General features: G+C 51.6%; 1 protein-coding gene across 1 annotated transcript; it reads right to left on the bottom strand.

Annotated features, from left to right (window-relative positions):
- Positions 1-8,281: 8,281 nt before the first annotated feature.
- Positions 8,282-19,821, bottom strand: SLC6A16 (solute carrier family 6 member 16). Its single transcript, XM_031963441.1, has 12 exons — positions 19,668-19,821; positions 13,556-13,732; positions 13,135-13,283; positions 12,938-13,061; positions 12,577-12,752; positions 12,389-12,499; positions 11,856-12,097; positions 11,291-11,477; positions 10,961-11,162; positions 9,159-9,318; positions 8,754-8,916; positions 8,282-8,550 (listed from the first exon to the last, which is right to left on the bottom strand). Exons 1-12 carry the CDS (start codon positions 19,744-19,746, stop codon positions 8,335-8,337), a joined length of 1,986 nt encoding a protein of 661 aa, XP_031819301.1. The 5' UTR covers positions 19,747-19,821; the 3' UTR covers positions 8,282-8,334.

The raw sequence follows: 19,821 nt of genomic DNA, 5'->3' as shown, positions 1-19,821 counted from the left end.
TCACTTTTCCTCCTTCTCCCAGGGACTCACCCTCAACTCCATAGACACAGAAGGCTTTCTTTCTTATTTTTTGACCCACAGTGCACAATGATGTCACTCCAGCCCAGGGACTGGCGATTTCCTCCTTTCCCCAAGGTCACTTGAGGCACTCGGAAGGGATCTCAGAAACCATCTTAGTCTGCTCTCTTCCTGGCCATGAATTCCCTGCAAGTGTATTTCCACCTTCATTTGAAGACCACAAAGGGAGAGAACCCCACCACCTCCCAACCCCCTCTAATTGTTTTCCCCTTAAAACCTAAATTTGCCTCTTTGCTACTTCCCTCTGTGGCCAGTAGGTGACGCAAAGGAGCCATTGGTGGCTCCCTTAATTAGGAAGATGGGTTCAAATTGTGCCTGAGACAAGTCCCTTCAGCTATGACTTACTTTTCTCATCTGGAAAATGGGCAGAACAGCTCCTTCAGAGTTGTGTCCAGGCTTAAACGAGAAAACATTGGTGAACCAATGGGCCTATTTCCCCCCCTTTGCTGTTCTGCACCCTAGGGTCAAGCAGAATAAATCCCAGCCGAGTCCAGTGTTTTTAAGCCCTTCATATGTACCAGACTCTGTGCTAAATGAGGGAAACAAAGGCAGACTCCCCAAAGCAGTCCATACTCTCCGACTGCCCTCACAATCTCACAGGGGGAGAACACGCAAACAACCGTAGCCTTTCCGACTTTTTTTCCCTCTCCTAAGTCTTCTCCAGGCTGGTCACTGACAGATCCTTCATCTGAGTCTCATTATCAACCACTATCCAATCAAATACTATATATCTATATATAAATCTCCCACCGCTTGCCTTTGCCCAGGCTGTCCTCCATATTTACACCCCCCCTTTCCTCACTTCGTGTCCCTGTCTTCTGTTAAAGCACAGATCGCCATCTTGAGTCACTCCCTTTGGACACTTCCCAGGTTAAAACCCAGCATCCAGAAGGCCAGTGGTCCAGGGGGACCCTGAGCACAGTGAGACCTTTACCTTCCTGGCCCTGACTCGGCCTCGAATGCAGCTTGAGGTTGTATTCCCTAAGTTTGGTATATGAATATTATGGAATATTATTGTTCTGTAAGAAATGACCAGCAGGATGATTTCAGAAAGGCCTGGAGAGACTGACACGAACTGATGCTGAGTGAAATGAGCAGGGCCAGGAGATCATTATATACTTCAACAATGATACTGTATGAGGATGGATTCTGATGGATGCGGCTCTCTTCCGCAATGAGAAGAACCAAATCAGTATTGATCGGTAATGAACAGAACCAGCTGCACCCAGTGAAAGAACCCTGGGAAATGAATGTGAACCACTACATAGCATTTCTACTCCATTTTTGTCTGTTTGCATTTTTGATTTCCTTCTTTTTTTAAATTTCTTGTTTTTATTTTGAAAAAAATTTCTTTACAACATATTCTCTTGTACTCACTTCTTTTCCAACTTTTTCCCTCCCTCTTTCCACCCCCTCCCCCAATGGTAAGCAGTCCTATATATGCTAAATATGTCGCAGTATATCCTAGATACAATATATGTGGGTAGAACCAAACAGTTCTCTTGTTGCACAGGAAGAATTGGATTCAGAAGGTAAAAATAACCCGGGAAGAAAAACAAAAATGCAAACAGTTTACATTCATTTCCCAGTGTTCTTTCTTTGGGTGTAGCTGCTTCTGTCCATCATTGATCAATTGAAACTGAATTAGATCTCTTTGTCGAAGAAATCCACTTCCATCAGAATCTGTCCTCATACAGTATCGTTGTTGAAGTATATAATGATCTCCTGGCCCTGCTCATTTCACTCAGCATCAGTTCATGTAAGTCTCTTCAGGCCTCTCTGAAATCATCCTGCTGAGTATTCATATGCCATAACTTATTCAGCCATTCTCCAATTGATGAGCATCCACTCAGTTTCCAGTTTCTGGCCACTACAAACAGGGCTGCCACAAACATTTTGGCCCATACAGGTCCCTTTCCCTTCTTTAGTATCTCCTTGGGGTATAAGCCCAGTAGTAGCACTGCTGGGTCAAAGGATATGCACAGTTTTTTGGGGGGGGGGCATAATTCCAGATTGCTCTCCAGAATGGCTGGATTTGTTCACAACTCCACCAACAATGCATCAGTGTCCCAGTGTTCCCACATCCCCTCCAACAAACATGTTTTCCTGTCATCTTAGCCATTGATTTCCTTCTCAGGTTATTTTTACCTTATTTCTAAGTCCTATTTTTCTTGTGCAGCAAAGTCACTGTTAGGACATGTATACATATATTGTATTTAACTTATACTCTAACATATTTAATATGTATTGGTCATCCTGCCATCTAGAGGAGGAGATGGGGGAAGGAGGGGAAAAGTTGGAACAAAAAGTTTGGCAATTGTCAATGCTGTAAAATTACCCATGTATATAACTTGCAAATAAAAAGCTATAATAAAAAAAAAGAGAGAGAGAGATTGCATTCACATTTTCTTTTTCTCTTTTTCTACAGGCTGCCATATTATACTGTTGACATATCTTGAGCTTTTAATGCCTTAAACCTCCCAACTTCTTTAGGCTTGTACTGATGGAACAGATGTTTTAACCCCAGTGTACGACTTCCTTCCTCTTGGATGGGCTCTAGGCTGGCGGCAACTTTTGGGGCCTGACTTTGCCAACTTGGGCGGGAGCCATCCTGCACCTTGCCAAGCATCTCCGCCTGATGATTATGCAGGGCGGGTGTGGCTCAAGCAGGTTACCAGAGAGCCTGCAGGGAGCTCCGGGGGCCTCCACCCCCTTCCAAAAAGGCCTGGGCCGGAAGCAAGCTGCCCTTGTACCCAAAGGGAGTGACCCCTATAGTGTCAGGGCTGCTTCACCCCCACCATGTGGCTACTCCCAGACGGCTTCCCTGTTCTGGCCAGATCCACACGGGACGCGCCATTGGGTCTGGGACTGGCCCCTCCGGGAATGGCGCTGCCCTCTCGCAGACTCTGGCCTGGCTCCCCGCGTCACATCGCTGCTCCCTGTGTTCCAAAGCCCCACCAGAGCATGGCCCACACTGGTGCTCCCCCGTGGAGAGGGCTCTCCTGGGACCCTCCGGTGGGCTCCGCAGGGTTCCCGTCCCAGCTTCCCCAGCCAGAGCCATAGAGTCAGTGCTCCCAAACTCAGAGATATGCTCCCCGTCTCAGCATTGTGCTCCCAGTCTCGGCGATGTGCTCCCCATCTCGGCATTGCGCTCCCTGTCTCAGTGTTGTGCTCCCAGTCTCGGCCATGTGCTGCTTCTCCCCACCTGGTCTGCTGGTCTCTTTGCGGTCACCATGGGATGCATTAAGAGCTTGTGTTGCAAGGACTGCCCCGTTTGCCCCGTCTCCTTTTAAAGATTATTCATTGTCATTAACCATTTTCACACAACCTGGTACCCTGGGTCTTGCTGCAGAGCAGGCCTGTGGGAGCGAGTCATAAACCTTGCGTGGGGCCTTCCCTAGGAGCCGGATCTTGGCGGGAGCCCTGAGGCCGCCAGCCGGCCCAGGGACCCTGTCAGCTGAAGGGAAATTGCCTTTAGGTGTAAGGTACGTTCCAGGTTACTGTTCCTGAAGGGGAAGGAGCGCCTCGAGCCAGCTAAAGATATCAATTTGTATTGGGATACACACGGGGGTAGTTACACACACATCTGAGCTTTCCTTTGGCCTTCCCAAGGCTCCCCTTCTCCAGGAGGGCAGCTGACAGAGCTCGTCCCACTCCTGAACACTTTCTCATCAAACAACTGCTAGATGCTCCCTATAGCGGCATTCCTCTCTCTGTCTCTCTGTCTGTATCTGTCTCTATCCCTCTCTATCTCTCTCCATCTCTCTCTCTGTTTCTCTGTCTGTCTGTCTCTCTCTTTCCCCCCTTTCTCTGTCTCTGTCTCTCTCTCTATGTCTCTGTCTCTCACCCTCTCTTCTCTCTCTGTCTTTCTCTCTGTGTCTCTCTGTCTCTGTCTCTCCCTCTCCTCTCTTTCTCTTTGTCTCTCTCCTCTCTCTGTCTCTGTCTCCCTCTCTCTGTCTCTGTCTCCCTCTCTCTGTCTCTGTCTCTGTCTCTGTGTGTGTGTGTCTCTCCCCCTCTTGCTCTCTGTCTCTGTCTCTCTCCTCTTTCTGTCTCTCTGTCTCTCTCTCCCTCTCTCTGTCTCTGTCTCTCTCTCCCCCTCTTGCTCTCTGTCTCTGTCTCTCTATGTCTTTGTCTCTCTGCCTCTGTCTGTCTCTCTTTCTCTGTCTCTCTCTCTCTCTTTCTCCAGGCCAGTTCCAATGATGTTGGGATAAAGAGAGCCATCTGTATTCACAGAGAGGACTGTGGGCACTGAGTGTGGATCACAACACAGCGTTCTCACTCTTTTTGTTGTTTTCTTGCATTTTGTTTTCTTACTCATTTTTTTCCTTTTTGTTTTGATTTTTCTTAAAGATAATTGTATACTATAATAAAAAATAAAAGTTATTTAAGCATAAAAAGACAATTGTATAAATATGTGTGCATATATTGGATTTAACATATATTTTAACATGTTTAACATATATTGGATTGCTTGCCATCTGGGGGAGGGCACAGGAGGAAGGGGGGAAATTTGGAACACAAAATTTTGCGAGGGTCAGTGTTGAAAAATTATCCATAAATGTTTTGAAAATAAAAAGCTTAATAACAAAAAGTTAAATGATTTTAGAGAACCCTAAAAAAATCAGGGCAGAAAACTAAACCTCTGACTAAATTTTAGCAATTTGCCAGACTGGGGGCTCGAAGCTATTGTGATACTCCTAACTTTTCACTTACTATGAACTCCCGGAGGGACAGAGGGAACTATATGGATTTCATCCATCACATTGCTCTAGTTTAACATGAGTTAATTATTGTAACATTAGAACTGATGTCATCTCCAGAGATCAAGGGAAGAAGGTGCAAAAAGGGGGGGGGGATGAGGATTATCATGGATCACCTTCACCCTATCACTCTTCTTTTGAAACACCAGCACCTACTGATATTAAAAGTGTGCTAGTATCCCCTCCCCAAACATTAATTAGTACCTTTATCAATTTGCCAATTTGTGGGTATGCAGCAACACTTTAATTTTGTTTTGAGGTGCATTTATCTTATTTGTAATGTAGTTTATACACTATATATTTTTGCAGTTCTTCTTTTGGAAACTTTTTTCCCTGAGGCATTTGCCCAGGATCACCCAGCCAGGAAGTGTTAAGTGTCTGAGACCAGATTAGAACTCAGGCCCTCCTGACTTCAGGGCTGCTGCTCTATCCACTGCACCACATAGCTCCCCCTATATTCTTTTTTTTAATTAAAGCTTTTTAATTTCAAAACATAGGCATGGATAATTTTTCAACATTCACTCTTACAAAACCTTTCCATCTCCCCTAGGTGGCAAGAAATCAAATACATGTTAAACATGTTAAAATATATGTAAACCCAATATATGTATACATATTCATACAAATATTGTGCTGCACAAGAAAAGTCAGATCAAAAAGAAAAAAAATGAGAAAGAAAATGAAATGCAAACATCAACAGAAGAATGAGAATGCTATGTTGCGGGCCACACTATTCCCAAGGTTTTCTCTCTGGCTACAGCTGGTTCTCTTCATTACTGAACAATTGGAGCTGGTTGGGATCATCGGAATTGATCATCATATAGTCTTGTTGCCATGTACAAGGATCTCCCGGTTCTGCTGATTTCACTCAGCATCAGCTCCTGTAAGTCTCCTCAGGCCTTTCTGCAATCCTCCCGCTGGTTGTTTCTTATAAAACAATAGTATTCCATAACATTCATTTGCCATAACTTATTCAGCCATTCTCCAGCTGATGGGCATCCACTCAGTTTCCAGGGAACTTTAATAGTCTTTAAATATCTATCTCCACACTGGCCTGGTTTTTGGTCATCTCTGTTACGGTTTGGACACCAGACCATAATCAAACTCACTTGACATGAAGATTGTTCTTCTAGGTGATTGCTTTTTTATCTTGGCTGCCTCAGTTGATGTAGCCGCTCTTCACTTTCATGTGTGACACAGGAATCTGGCTAACACACAGGAGCACAGACAGGCCTCCCTGATCTGGCTCTAGGTCACTGCTCCTCCTCAGGGCTTCTGATTTCCAGCCTCAGGAGCTTCCATCCCATTTGTTACCCAGCATCACTGGCATTGAGACGGTTCCTTGCCTTCACCCCCGAGACTTTGACTACAGGTGCCACTATACCTGGTCCCGGCCAGACACTGGGCTGTGGCACTTGTGAATTTTAATGGCCCATGAACGGTTCTTCCATGAATGTTATCTAATCTGTAATCACTATAAACACCTTCCTGTCAGGCAGAATTAGGAAGGAGATAAAAATCTCAAATAAGGTGGAGACCATTGAACCAAATGAGTCATGATTTCTACATGGGTGCCCTAGACTTTTCTTCATCAAGAGAAGGAAGTTTGGTGCCTTTTTCCATGGCCCAAGAAAGGGACCTGGAAGCTGGGGGAGTCCGGGTGTGGGGTCCATCTGCCCACAGAGCGTCGGTTTCCCCGCATCCCCTCCAGCCAGTCCCAGGGTCTTGTTGTCTTTGTTCCAGGCGCGAGAAGGGATCTTCAGAGTCGTCTTAATTAACCCTAACCCTAACCCTCTATGACTATTGATGGCCTTAATTTCTGTATCTGAAAAATCGTCCTTTGACCATTTGTCAACTGAGGAAAGACTCGTGCATCTGCCTCAGTTCTCCATGTATTTTACTAGTGGGGTCTTTACCAGAAACATGGCTTGATGGGCATTTATTAAGCACCTAGTGTATACCCTATGCACTTTTAAATCAAATGAGACACGGTCCCTCCAGAGGGCCCTTTCCAGGGCGCCCAGGGCTGGGAAACAACTGCGCGCCCTCTGTGCCAGGGAGGAGCCAGTGGCAGGGCCGTAGGGGGCGCTCTGTCCTTGCCCCGGGAGGGTAACCCCCAAAGGCGCAGCTCCTCCTCGGCCGCGCCGGTGCCAGGAGCAGGGGCTGCCAAGGGGAGGTGGCTTCGGAGCCTCGCCAGAGGCCGGCGCCAGGCCCCATGGGTGCACCCTCCAGAGACCCTCTCAGGGTGAGCGCGTCCACCCGCAGGTCATTCAGGGTGAGCCACTGACGTCACCGGGGGGTGGAGCGGACCCAGTCTTTGGGAGGTGGGCTTAGCTCGGGAAGAGCGGGTCACGTGCGCTACTGACCAGGGTGCTACTGACCAGGTGTTACTGATCAGGGTGTTACTGACCAGGGTGTTACTGGCCAGGTGTTACTGACCAGGTGTTAGTGACCAGGGTGCATGGTTTGTCCCTTACAAAGAATAACGTCATCGGTTCCTGTTCCTGGATACTTGGACTTAGGATGACCAAGTCCCCCTCCTGCAAGATCCTGGCAGGCCCAAGCATTGGTCCCGGTGACATCAAGAGCAAGTTAGGAAAAGACCCTGGGCTGCACTGACTGAACAGCCCACCATTCGTCTGAAAAATCCGCAAAACAACAAGTTCCTTGAGCATCGGCTTTGGGGCGGATCCTCGAAAGGTGCGAATGCTACCTGAGGTGAAGGGGCCACCCGCCCCAACTCTGCCATGGTCGTCCTCCTCCAGAACATTCGGCCCGGTGCTGGGCACCTTTAAGAATGACAATAGGAAAGCGCAGGAGCCGTCCAGAGGTGACCTGGCAAAGGGCCTCCAGTCCCTACATGGCGGGAACCAGTCCCTACATGGGGGCATTGGTCCCTACTCTGCTGGGCACCAATCCTTACCCGGTGGGCACCAGTTCCTCCCTGCTGGGCATCAGTTCCTATTCTGTTGGGCACCAGTCCTTACCCGGCAGGCACCGGTCCCTACACTGGGGGCACCGATCCCTACTCTGCTGGGCACTAGTCCCTCCCTGCTGGGCACCAGTCCCTACCTAGCAGGTATCTATTGAAAACCAGCACGGTCACCTTGGAAAAACCTGGTGAGGGGTTGGGGGGTGGCGGAAACAAGACCATCATGTGCTCCAAGGGCACATGGAGGGGGAGGGGAGGATCCAGAAACCCGAGGCCCGAGGGGGCTTTGCTTGCTCCCAGGGATAGCTGCCCCCTAGTGGGGTAGGGTGCCCCCTCCTTGCAGGGCTTTAGGGAGAGGCCCCAGTATTTTTGTGGAGGGAGGAGCCGGGCTAAGACCCGGTGGGGGTTCTCCAGCGGGGGAGCCCCCTGACACCTTTGGGCCCAACGGACGTTCCCATGGATTGCCAGAGGGCTGAGAGGCCAGGCTGTCCCAGGCTGACACAGCACAAACTACCAGCGGCCCACCGGCCTCTTTTATTGAACTTGGGCCTCTGTGGGCCAGACTCAGATTTTGGAGGGGCCTGCTTGTGGATCCTGGACTGACTCATGAATGGAGGACATCCCAGGAAGCTCGGGGTACAGACTTTTGGGCATTGGGGACACGGAGGACTTCTTGAGACACTTGAACATGCCGACCAGGATGGGCAGGAAGGTCACGAAGGCCAGGCTAAAGCCCAGGACGATGGCCCACGTCGGGTAGAAGAGCTGCGCCTTTGTGCCCTACGAAGGCAGACGTGGAGACAATCACTCAGGGCCACATGGGCCAAGACTGGGCCATGAAGACACTGAGTCTGGATGGGGGCTCAGAAAGAAGGGCTTCTGGGAAGAGGGGAAGTGGTGAGGGACATGGACCCCCCAGGGAGGGGGATGGGGAAAGCACGTATCTGTGTCCTCGAAGGGGGTCGGGGACCCTCAGGGCTCACAGTGTACTTGTCCCAGGATTGGTAGGTATGATCCTTCACCACCAGCTCTACCATGCTGCACACAGTCAGGATCGCTATCCCCAGCAAGGTGAAGAAGCGCATCAGGTAATCGTGCATGAGGCTGACCCTAAAGCCTATGATGTCCTGTATTTCATTCAAGAACCTGGGGGCCAAGCACAGGATGCTGAGTCAGGAAACTCCTGAAGGCCGGGGCCGGGGGGGGGGGGTGTGTGGCACAGACAGGAGCTCCTCTTGTTTCCCCAGACCTCCCCAGCCCTGAAGGCCCAGGTCTCCCAGCTTTCCCCTTCTTTGGGAATCTCCCAGAGTCTCTGTGGCCCTTCCATGCCATCCCAGAGTCTCCCAAGGTCTTCCTCGGCACCCCAGGCCATCGTGGCTCCCAGTCACCTCTTAGCCCCGTAGAACCAGGCCACGCTAACATTCTCAAAGAGGACCACAACAAAAAGAATCACAGAAACCACGAAGTCATCGAAGATGGTCAGGAGGTAGAAGCCAGAGCGCTGGGTGAAGAGGAGGCTGACTAGGAAGCCCAGGCAGCTGATGCTCACTGATGGGCAAGAGGGAGCCCCGTCATGTGTCAGGGTGACACAGCGGGAGGTCAGAGGGCAAAGATGAGGGAAGATGGGGGAGTGGGGTCCAGCCAGGCGTCAGGGAAAGGGTCAGTGGGATGGGACTGCTGAGCCAGGATCTCAGGGACGCTCACTCTTTTTAAATTCTCCCCTCTCTACTACACCCATCCCATCTCACCACCATCCTGGCCCAGAGTCTCCTCCTCCAATCCAGCCTCAGATGACATCATCCCCATCCTCTTCTCTAATCCAGCCTCAGATGACATCATCCCCATCTCTGATGACATCATCCCCATCCTCTCCTCCTCCAATCCAGCCTCAAATGACATCATCCCCATCCTCTCCTCCTCCAATCCAGCCTCAGATGACATCATCCCCATCCTCTCCTCCTCCAATCCAGCCCAATGACTTGGTGACCTTCCTTGTCCCCAAGGATTTCGGCTCTCAACCCCATCCTTCCCAAAGTTCCAAACCAGCCCTGATGCTCCTCCATCTCGCTCCCTCTGGCCCTCCTGGATCCCCGACTTTGGAGACCGCTCTGCCCAATCCTGGCTCTGCCTTTGGGAGAGTGAATTGTCCCTAATTTTGAGAACGACACTGGCGGCAGGGGGATTGACACGTTGGCGGGGGAGAGAGCTGGGTTTGGCCCAGAAGATTCCTCCCTTCGCATTCTAACTCCCTGCGCTCCTTTTTCTGAGACTGGGCTAAGACACCTACTTTTTGCTTTGGAGAAGTGGAGTATTTCATATGTAAGGATGTGTCTCAGGGTGGGCAGCTAGGTGGCGCTGCAGTGGATAGAACGCTGACCTTGAAATTGGGAAAACTCGTCTTCATGAGTTCGGATTCGCCCCTCCCCCTGACTCCTTTTCCCCATCACCAGGGTCTCACTCTCGGGGCCATCCTTGACTCCTCGTTCTCACCCACCCCCACAGCCGAGTCCACGGCACTTCTCACGGCCGCCCCCTAGCCATTCTCCTAAGTCAGACCTTCATCGCCCCCTGCCTAAAGTGTCACGGTCGCCTCCTCAAGGCCTCCTTGCCACAAATATTCCTTCAGTCCATCCTCCACTCGTCAAAGGGGTACGCATACAGGTGTGCAAAGGGCCACGCATACAGGTGTGCAAAGGGCCACGCATACAGGTGTGCAAAGGGCCACGCATACAGGTGTGCAAAGGGCCAGCCTGCCCAGCCGAGGGCGTCATCTTGGAAGCAGCGTGCTGGGGGCCCTGAGAGGCAATGGGGAGCTATGGAAGGTTTTGGAGCAGGGGAATGACCCGGTCAGACTTGGCCTTTAGGAGAATTACTTGGACAAGTCCAGAGTCCCGGCATTTGCAGGGGCTGCGCCCCCTGCCCGGCGTGCTCTGGCTTCCTCCGGGCTCAGCGAAGGGGCCTCCCGCCGACAGCCTTTCCGGATCCCCCTTCCCTCTTGCTCCTGCCTGCACATGGCTTCCCTGGTAGAATTATAGGCTCCTGGAGAGCGGGGATTGCTTAAGGGTCGTCCTTGTTTCCCAGCGCCTGGCACGGAGCCCACGTGGAGCAGGGTGGGGGTTTCCTCCATGCTGGGTGGATTGAACAGAACCAGGATTGGAGGTCAGGGGTCAAGGTGGAACGTGGCACCTACTCGTGACGGTCCAAGAGGAGCTTCGGAGGCAGGGGAAGGTGTCCTGCAGGGGGACCCGGATGGCCCGCATCAGCGCCAGGGAAGTGGTCAGCCCCAGGCTGACGATCATCAGGAAGAAGACGACCGACCAGATGGGGGTCGAGGAGAAGTGGGCTATGGCCTCGGCGAAGGCCACGAAGATCAGGGCGGGGCCTTCCTTGTTCTGTGGGCAGGGGAAGGCTGTGATGTCCAGACTGGTCCCCCCATTTGGGGCATCAATGAGTGTGGTGGGGGCCACCCCAGCCTCGGCCCCCTCCCTCAGGAACCCCCCCGAGCCCCGGCCCCACCAACATATATGAGTTCCTTGTCCAAGTTGCAGTCCGTTACGTGCTCCAAAATCTTATTCCTCAGGGGTGTCTCAAGTTTGTAGAGCCATATGGTGAATGTTTTGATTGGCTTGCTCTGCATTTCTGGGGGAGGGCTCGCCTCTGGGGGCAGCTTCCCCATTTTGATCAGCTGCTCCAATTTCGCAGTGTTCCTGTTTGGGGGGAGGGGGGTCACTGTCTGGCTCTTCCTTCTCCAGGAAGTGCCTCAAACTGGCAGAGTCAGGAGGGCCCAAGTGGGCAGTGTCACCCACAGAAGGAATGGCAGGAGAGGGGCTGGCGCCGGGGATGGGAGGGATGAGGCTGAACGGGGAGGGGGTCTGTCCCGGCTACTGGGGCTCCCCTCCCTGTGGCTCCTGGGCCAGACCACCCAGAGTCCCGTGGCTCCCTTCCCGTGGCTCCCGGGCCAGAGCACCCAGAGTCCCCTGGCTCCCCTCCCTGTGGCTCCCAGCCAGACCACCCAGAGTCCCCTGGCTCCCTCCCCAAGCCACGGGGCTAGTTTCCCGAGCCAGGTTTGGGTCCCAGCCACGCACTGGATGCTGCATTGGCGGATGGTGACGGAGGCCCGGAAGCCCAGCATACTGAACACCACCTGGGTGGCCAGCAGGCAGGCGGTCAGGCTGGCGAACACCAGGATGAAGGCGTCCTGGGCGCTGTTGCTGTCCCTGCTCGTGTAGGAGGACAGGACCACGAGGGTGCCGAAGCCCAGCCCCAAGTTGAAGAACACCTGCGTCCCGGCCTCGTGCCACACCTTCGGGGACGCCATGGCCGAAAACTGCGGAGAGGGGGTGGGGAGAGGGGGGCTGAAGTCTGCGGGGAGGGGGCGGGGCCGGGAGGCGATGTCTCCCAGGAGGGGGAGTGGGGAAGGGGGAGGGGGAGCAGGGGAGACCCCCCACAGCCCCAGGCTCTAAAAACGGAGGGGCAGAAGGGTGCACGCGGGCACAGTCTCCACAGGGACAAAGCGGGAAGGGGAAGAGGGTCCCCAGAGAGCAAGGCCCGAGCCCCACTGTCCCCAATGCCTCCCAGAGGGCTGTCCGGGCTGGGTGGGGGGCCCCGGGCTGCTCACCCTGGTGAACATCAAGTGGCGGAGGCCGTAGACGGAGCCTTCCAGCAGGAAGCTCCGGACGAGGAAGCAGAGCAGGATGACGAAGGGGACCGTCACGGAGAAGCAGAGGATCTGGGGGCGGCAGGGGCCCGAGGTCAGCCGGCCCGCGCAAGGCATTGGGGCTTGCCCGCTTCGCCCGGGCCCCTTACCTTCCCCTGGCACTTCAGGCCCTGAATGGAGAGGAGCGTGACTGTGAGCCAGACCACCAGGATGCACAGGCCGAGGCTGGGGACGAAGCCCTGGCTCTCCTTGATGCTGCTGCTGATCTCCAGCGTCCGACAGAACCAGAAATAGGTGGCCGGCCTGGTGCAGGCGCAGCCAGGACCTGTGGGGGCAGGAGGGGAGTGAGGGAGGGAGGAGGCAGGGCAGGTGAGGGAGGGGCAGGGCAGGAGCAGAGGGAGGGGTGGGGCAGTGGGAGGGAGGGGCAGGGCGGGGGGGGAGGGGCGGGGGCGGGCAGAGGAGGGGGGCAGGAGCTGAGTGAGACGCCTCCGGGGAGGTGAGGGCACTCACTGGGCATGCTGCTGTTCGCTTCCGGGCATCGGCTCCAGGGCAGCGGGTACTGGAAGCTGTTGCTGAGGTAGAAGATGCCCCAGGCGATGAACACGTTATAGTAGACAATCGTCAAGAAGCACACCTGGGGGAGGGGCAGCGGCTCAGTCTCGAGGGCCCCCACGCTCCCCCACCCTCCCCTACCCGGCCCCGCTCACCATGCTGCAGGCCAGGCCCACGCCCCACATCTTGGGGTGGATCTTTGTCCAGACGTTTACACGAAGGTTCTGCCCCAAAGCCATCTCCAAGAACACCAAGGGGAAGCCCAGGGTGAAAAGCAGCAGCATATAGGGGAAAAGGAAGGCCCCTGGGGCGGGAGAGAGCGGCCGGCTCGGGCACCCGGCTCTGCCCTTTGTGGCCTTCCCTCCCCAGCCCTTGCTCCTCAGGGGCCCAAGCGGCTCTTCCCTCAACCCTGCCCCCCCACTGGGCATCCGCCTCTCCGGCCCCAGGGGGTCTCTCTCCGGCCCCAGCCTCTCCAGCCCCAGGGGTCTCTCTGGCTCTGCCCCCCCAAGGGCTCGGTCCCCAGAGACCCAGCCTCCTCCTCTGCCCCAAGCCCCGGCCCCGGGGCCCTCAGCTCACCGCCTCCATTCTTGTGGCACAGAGAAGGGAATCTCCAGATGGCGCCCAGGCCCACACAGCAGCCCACCTGCGCCATGATGTACTGGACTCTGTTGTTCCAGGTCTCCCTGTTGTCCGTGCCGTCCCCCTCCAGCAGCTCGGAGGTGCCCGGCTCAGACTCCATCCTACCAGAAGGGCCTGCAGGAAACACGCCCAGAGCCCCGAAGGCAGGTCCTCCCGATGCCCAGAAAGTGGGGGAGGAGCTGCCGAGGACTCACCCTGGGGACCCATCTCCCCCCAGCTCTAGCTCCTGGGCCGTGTAGCAGGGGTCCCCCTTCAGTCCCTGCTCCTCTTAGCGGGAAAAAGCAGAGCTGGGGGTCCTGCAGCCCCAAACTCGGCGCCTTCCCCTGTGCTTTTCTGCCCCCTTCAAGCCCTGCAACCCCAAAGGCTCTCAAAAATCCCAAAGGCTCTCGAACCAAGCCCATCCCCATTGCACACTCTTGTCGGGATCTAGGATTTGGAAAGTAATGAATCTGGGGGGCCGGAAACACCTCACACATAAAGTGGGCCTGCAGAGTTCCCCTAGAACTAAAAACCACTGACCTAGAACCCAGTCACCCAACAGAGCCCCCAACACAGGCCTAAAATCAAAGAACCCGGAAACCTCGCCCGCAAGTCTAAGGCCTCCCCTAGAAGCCAGGGTCCAGTATTCCCAAATCTCAAGAAAGTGTAGACCTAGAACCCCAAAGCAACCACTCCCTCAGACCTAGAACTAAGGACCTCCCCTGGAAGCAATTCCAAAGCCCTGACCCAGAACCTGAGAGCAGCCCCCCATTGCCCAGAGCACCTCCTGAATCTAGAACCGAGGCTGCTCAGACTGTTCCAAGCCACATCTCGGCCGGTGGCAGCTGCTGGAGTAAGGGTGGACGCGGTCTCCGTCGCCAGGACGGCTCATGGCCTCCACTCAGTCCCCAAGGAGGTGGGTGGCCAGGACACCTGGGTTCCTGTGCTGGTCAGCTGGCCCGAGGGGATGGTGTGGGTTGGAGACCAGTCACTACCGGGGCCTCACAGCCCTTGTGCAGCTGTCCAGGATGGGGGAGGATTGGGCAGCGGGCCTGAAGGTGTGGGGGGAGGGAGGGGAAGCCCCCTTTCTCCAATCCAGACCTTCTTGCTCCCTGTACCACCTGACCTGTAACAGGCATCTCTAAGCACTTAAAACTTTTTCTCCCTTCTCAACTCAATATCCCTTTTCAGGCTTTGGGGGCCTGGCCTCTAAGGGAGGAACCCCTTTTCTGGCTCTCTTTGCTCCTCCGCTCCCCCACGGTCCGGTTCTGAATTGTCCTGGCCCGCCGATGTTTTCACCGGTCCAGGCGTCAGAGTTCCGGAGCCCCTGCACACACACTGGACAGATGCTGGAGCCACAAGGGCTCTTTTGGAGGTGGGACAGACACCCCGAGTCAGGCTCCTGAGCACATTCAGTCCCTCTGGGGAGCGGACTCCAATGACGGCCTGTGGGTTTGCAAAGGTCCTTGCTGGGTACCCCAATAATCTCATTTCTCCTATAAGACAGATGCTGAGACAGAGCTGACGGCACGGAGCTACAGAGTGGGAGGCCATGATCTGAACCCCGTCTGCCCCAGTCCGATACCCGTGGGGCAGCCCCCCGCTGGGTGCTAAGGGTGGGGAAGGGGGGCAGGAGAGGAAGGGGAGAGGGGAAGTGGTTAGTCACTTGATTCAATCAAGATTATCGGGCCTTTGGGGAATCAAATAAATTACATCTTATCCATTATAACTACCCAAACATACACACATAATTGTGTCAACCTACATTATGTCAATTCTACATCTCCCCTTACCTATAGAATTATGCGCCCTCACACGTGTTCTATTTCTACCTTGACATTTCTATCTGCCCTTGCAGCCCTATCCTGTTTTGCTCACTAAAATAGCTTTTAGTGATATCTTTTGTTTTTCACATTGTCCAGATCCCCCCAACCCCCTCAACCCCCTTTCTCACTCCCCCCAGAGAGACATCCTGTCTGATTCACATTACAATGGGGTCTCGGAGTTCACTTCCTCCAGATAAACAATTCTCTTGGAAACCGGTGCGTTTTAGGGTTAGGAGTTATGTCAGAAATAATCACCCAGAATGCTCTTGGGAATCTGTGTGAGGATTAAATGAGATCATACAGAGCTTGGTGTTTAATCCTCGCCGTTTCCTTCTGCTTTGGGGTTCTGCAGGGCGATCGATTGTACAGAGCTTAGTATTTAATCCACACGTTTCCTTCTGCTTTGGGGTTCTGCAGGGCCATCTTGACGCAGTTTTCCCCAACTTGCCCTCCTGCTTGCTGGGTCCCCAGGTGATCCTGGGTAAGTTACTTAACTACACTCTCAGCCTCCGTTTCCTCACTGGTAAAATGGAGATCACAGTAGTCCCTAAGGTAAATCTCTAAATTGTAGCTTATGAAGCTTCCCTCCTCTAGCTACATAATGTGAGCCCAGTTGGTCTGAGAGACAATTTTCCTCGCGGTGACTCATGGACGTGAGGAGATTCCCCCCATCGCACACACACAACATGGCAGTGGGCCTGTGTGGCTCATAGGGAGCCTCTCCCCCCCAAACCCTCAAGGGAAACTTTAATTCCTGCCAGGAGAAGCAGGAGGATCAAGCCAAAGCCATTCTGCTCTTAGAGAGAAGGGGCTCTGAGCTTGAATGGTAGCCACCCACTCCTCGGAAATATCATTAGTCCAGGGGGACATCGTCAGGTTCAAGCTAACTTCTAGTTGCTATTTCATTACCGGGAGGAAGGAAGACCCCAAGCTTTAAGCAAAGGCTTAACCCCTTTCCCTCAGATACCACTTCCACGATGAGCAGACATAGCAGGTGGCCAAGAAAGCACAACAGACAGGTAAACAAAGTGGGTCCGGTGACTCGCCCAGAGTCACCCAGCTGGTAACAAGATCAAACTCGAACTTCGAAAGACTCGTCTGGCACTCCCTGAGCCACTCCTACCCACCAGACATTCAGCCGCCAAACAGTATAATCCATGAACAAGTACAAACGGGAGACGTGATTTTAAAAAAGAAAAACTTAAACTCAATTTCACGACCCACAAAATAGCATTTAAATCAAATGCAGTACTCTATCTCTGAGCAGTCACAATATTTGTGATTTTAACTGATTCTAAATTATGAATCCTTTTTCCTCCCAGAGCATTTCCTAACTTTTCTACCTGATCTGACTGGAAAGACCACTCGAATTTCTTGAAAGTCAGCGGTCCCAAATGCCAAACGTGGTTGGGTGTCCTTCAGGAGATACCTTAGTATTCAGACTGTCTTCTTCAGTTCATCATACAAGACAACTATGGAAGTTCCCTCCCTCCATGCCTCTAAGAACACTGCACCAGGCTCCCTTGACGAAAGCTTTTCTGTCCCCATCTTCAGGATTCTTACTCCAAATCCTCTCTCGGTACCGGATTTCCTACCATCAGTACTCAAATGGGTTCCGGGGAAATCTCAGAGTTAAGACAAGTTAGAGAACTGTGGTTCCCGATTCCAGGAGACCAGATTAGCAGTAAAACCCTCCAGTACAGGATATTTTATCCACTTATCTACTCCTCCCCAAAATACTTGAAAAGCCAAGTTAAAGACAGAGCAGAGAAATATCTAATTAAGGAAAGCATCTCTTTTTGCTTTGGAAATCAGATTATACCATCCATCCTATCTTTCTGTTATTTGTTGCAGCGATGGGTTACTGGCGTGCTGTTCCTGCAGTGGTATTTGGGCCCTCTCGATGGGGGCTCACCATCAGTCGGGAAGCTGCCCTTTTTGTCATGGTTCACAAAGGGCTGCAGACTGAAAGCCGGTGAAAGAGCCAAAACTCAGGGAACAGATGATCCTTGCACAGAATCTTTCTAGAACCCGCCTGTGCCAGGTTAAGATGCATTCTGGGTCCTTGTGAGGTAACATTTTTTGAAGAGAAGGGGAAATTTTCAGAGAAACCTCTGAAGACTTGAATGAACTGATGCATAGTGAAGTGAGCCAAACACTGTAGAATAATAATAATAGTGGAAAGAAAAGTGACTCAGAGAGTCTTAGTACTTCTGATCAATGAAATAATCAATTGGGGTTCCAGAGGATTGATAATGCAGTGTCCTACCACCTATTCCTAGGCAGAGAGAGGATGGATTCTCAAGGGCTAAAATGGAAATTTCCTGGCTCAGATGATGTGGGGATTTGTTTTGTTTGACGGTTGATACTTTTAACAAAACTCTGTGTGTGTTTCCATTGGATGAGGAGTAAAAAGGAAATGTTAAAAACCAAAAGGAAAGAAAAAGTACATCATAAATACTTAATAAATGCTTGTTGCTTGATTGTTGATTTAGAAGAGAGTCACTGAAGCAACTTTTTTTAAATGCCCAGAAGAGAAGAGAAAAGGAAGACCAGAAGGAAACATGAAGAAGGCTAACAGCTTTGAAGGTCACATACTGAATTTATCATATAAGCATATATATGGGAAAATCAAGTGCAATGTCATGGAGATTCAAAGTTTCATGTGCTGTCCTGTTGATTTTTTAAAACATCAACTTTACTTCTAGATGTGACATGAATCCTGTAACAGGTTATCCCTGAGACAACATGAGCACTTTCTTTAGTCTCCTTTTGTTCCCTTGTACAGAGTATAACCCTGTGTGTGAATTGAATCACAAAAGCTGGGCCGGGAAGGGGTTGTTTTACTAGAGGGACTTCTGTATGTGATATTTGGGCATGAGGTAAATGGATTTTTTTCATGTGGAATAACCCCTCCCTCTCTTCTCTCCCACACATACCGTGGTCAATAGAGGGAAACTTAGATTGGGACAAAATTATGCATTCTAGAAGATTTTATTGTCTCAAGAGCCAATGCTTCCAAAAAAAACAATGGACAGCCAATTTTAATTTCCTTGAGGAAATTTGGAAAAGATTGCTAGAACTCTGAAGCACAACTACTTAAGGCCCTTGAATGAAAATGGGAGGAAATGGCTACTAAAGGCCTAAAACAAAAATACCAGTGATCTTATGGATCAGAAGCAATCCCATTATTTCCTCTCTTGTCAAAATACCAACTATGAAACATCTGGGAAGCCGTGAGATTTATTTTTTCTACCAGCACACTCTCCTCCCCGTCTCAACTCCCCTAAACAACCCACCCCTTGTTACTCAAAATGGAAGTGAAGGCCCTGAGGAGGTCGGTGATTTGGATCTTCAGTTGGAAAAGCTGAGGGAATCTTGCTTCCAGAAAGGCATGATGACATGGAATAGAAGGAAAGAAGCATCTATTAAGTGCCTATTGTGTGCCAAGAACTTGACAAATAGGATTTCATTGGATCCTCACAACAACACATCTGTTATTATTCCTATTTTACAGTTGAAAAAATTAAGACAAATGAAAAAAAAAGAGATAAAAAAGAAATACCCATGCTGTTTGTTCCCAATAAATAAGAAGAAATCTTTTGGCTATTGAAAAACAAACAAATAAATAAATAAAAGTTGAGAAACTGTGAAATAGTCATAATTTTGTATTGTCCCCAATGAAACAAATCTTGTTAAAAGTCTCTATAGGTAACACACAAAGGTTCACATTGGGCTGATTGTGAGAGATTTTCATGCGTACAACATGAGAATAATAACTAAGTCACTTTGGGAAGCTCAAACTCCCCTTTGCCTTCCTGTCTGAGAATTGTCAAAAAGTTTTCTCTTCACTTTATCGTTCTGTGAGTCAGTGAAACCCTATGTTAACATAAACACAAGACAGTCCACCGAATATCTATTAGAAACGACATAAATAAATGTGGTGAGAGACTCCCATCGCAGTTCCTATCTGCTTTGTTACTTTTGACCAAGGCGATAACCGTTATGCCCCCTGATGATGGGAGAACCTTCTCTTCTTCCTAAATCACGTCAGGAAATACCCTTTTACTAAAATGGACTGATGAGATGAAACCGGGGCCCTCCCCATCACTTATGGGTAACATCAGGGAGGGCAGAGTATCTCTAGAAGCCTGGTCTGTGAGTGGGATCTGCGAAGGCGCAGGTGGACAGGGAGACTTGGGGTCCACCACAGACACCTTGGCTCCCACAACGAGATCTTTTACCTGCTTCTGATGGTCTGGAAGGAGAAGAATCTCGACTCCAGCAGAAGGCCCCAGGGGTTTTCACCAGGCACAGGGTCATCTCTGGATTCTGCAGAGACTCTGTTTGAACCTCTTTCCCTTTGTGAGATCAGAACCCAAGTGGAATGTGCCACGA

Source organism: Sarcophilus harrisii, chromosome 3 (assembly GCF_902635505.1).
Source record: "Sarcophilus harrisii chromosome 3, mSarHar1.11, whole genome shotgun sequence".
In the NCBI taxonomy this organism is placed as follows: domain Eukaryota; kingdom Metazoa; phylum Chordata; class Mammalia; order Dasyuromorphia; family Dasyuridae; genus Sarcophilus; species Sarcophilus harrisii.
The sequence above is the reverse complement of the archived record's forward strand: the minus strand, read 5'-3'. Positions and strand labels throughout refer to the sequence as shown.

What these genes read in the sequence shown, in the direction of transcription:
- SLC6A16 (XM_031963441.1), bottom strand. Translation starts at nt 19,746, where the DNA reads ATGACCCTGTGCCTGGTGAAAACCCCTGGGGCCTTCTGCTGGAGTCGA. An exon ending in TGGACAAGGAACTCATATAT is followed by an intron (nt 11,163 to 11,290) that starts GTTGGTGGGGCC and finishes CCCTGCCCACAG; the next exon opens with AACAAGGAAGGCCCCGCCCT. An exon ending in CTCCTCTTGGACCGTCACGA is followed by an intron (nt 9,319 to 10,960) that starts GTAGGTGCCACG and finishes CTTGCCCATCAG; the next exon opens with TGAGCATCAGCTGCCTGGGC.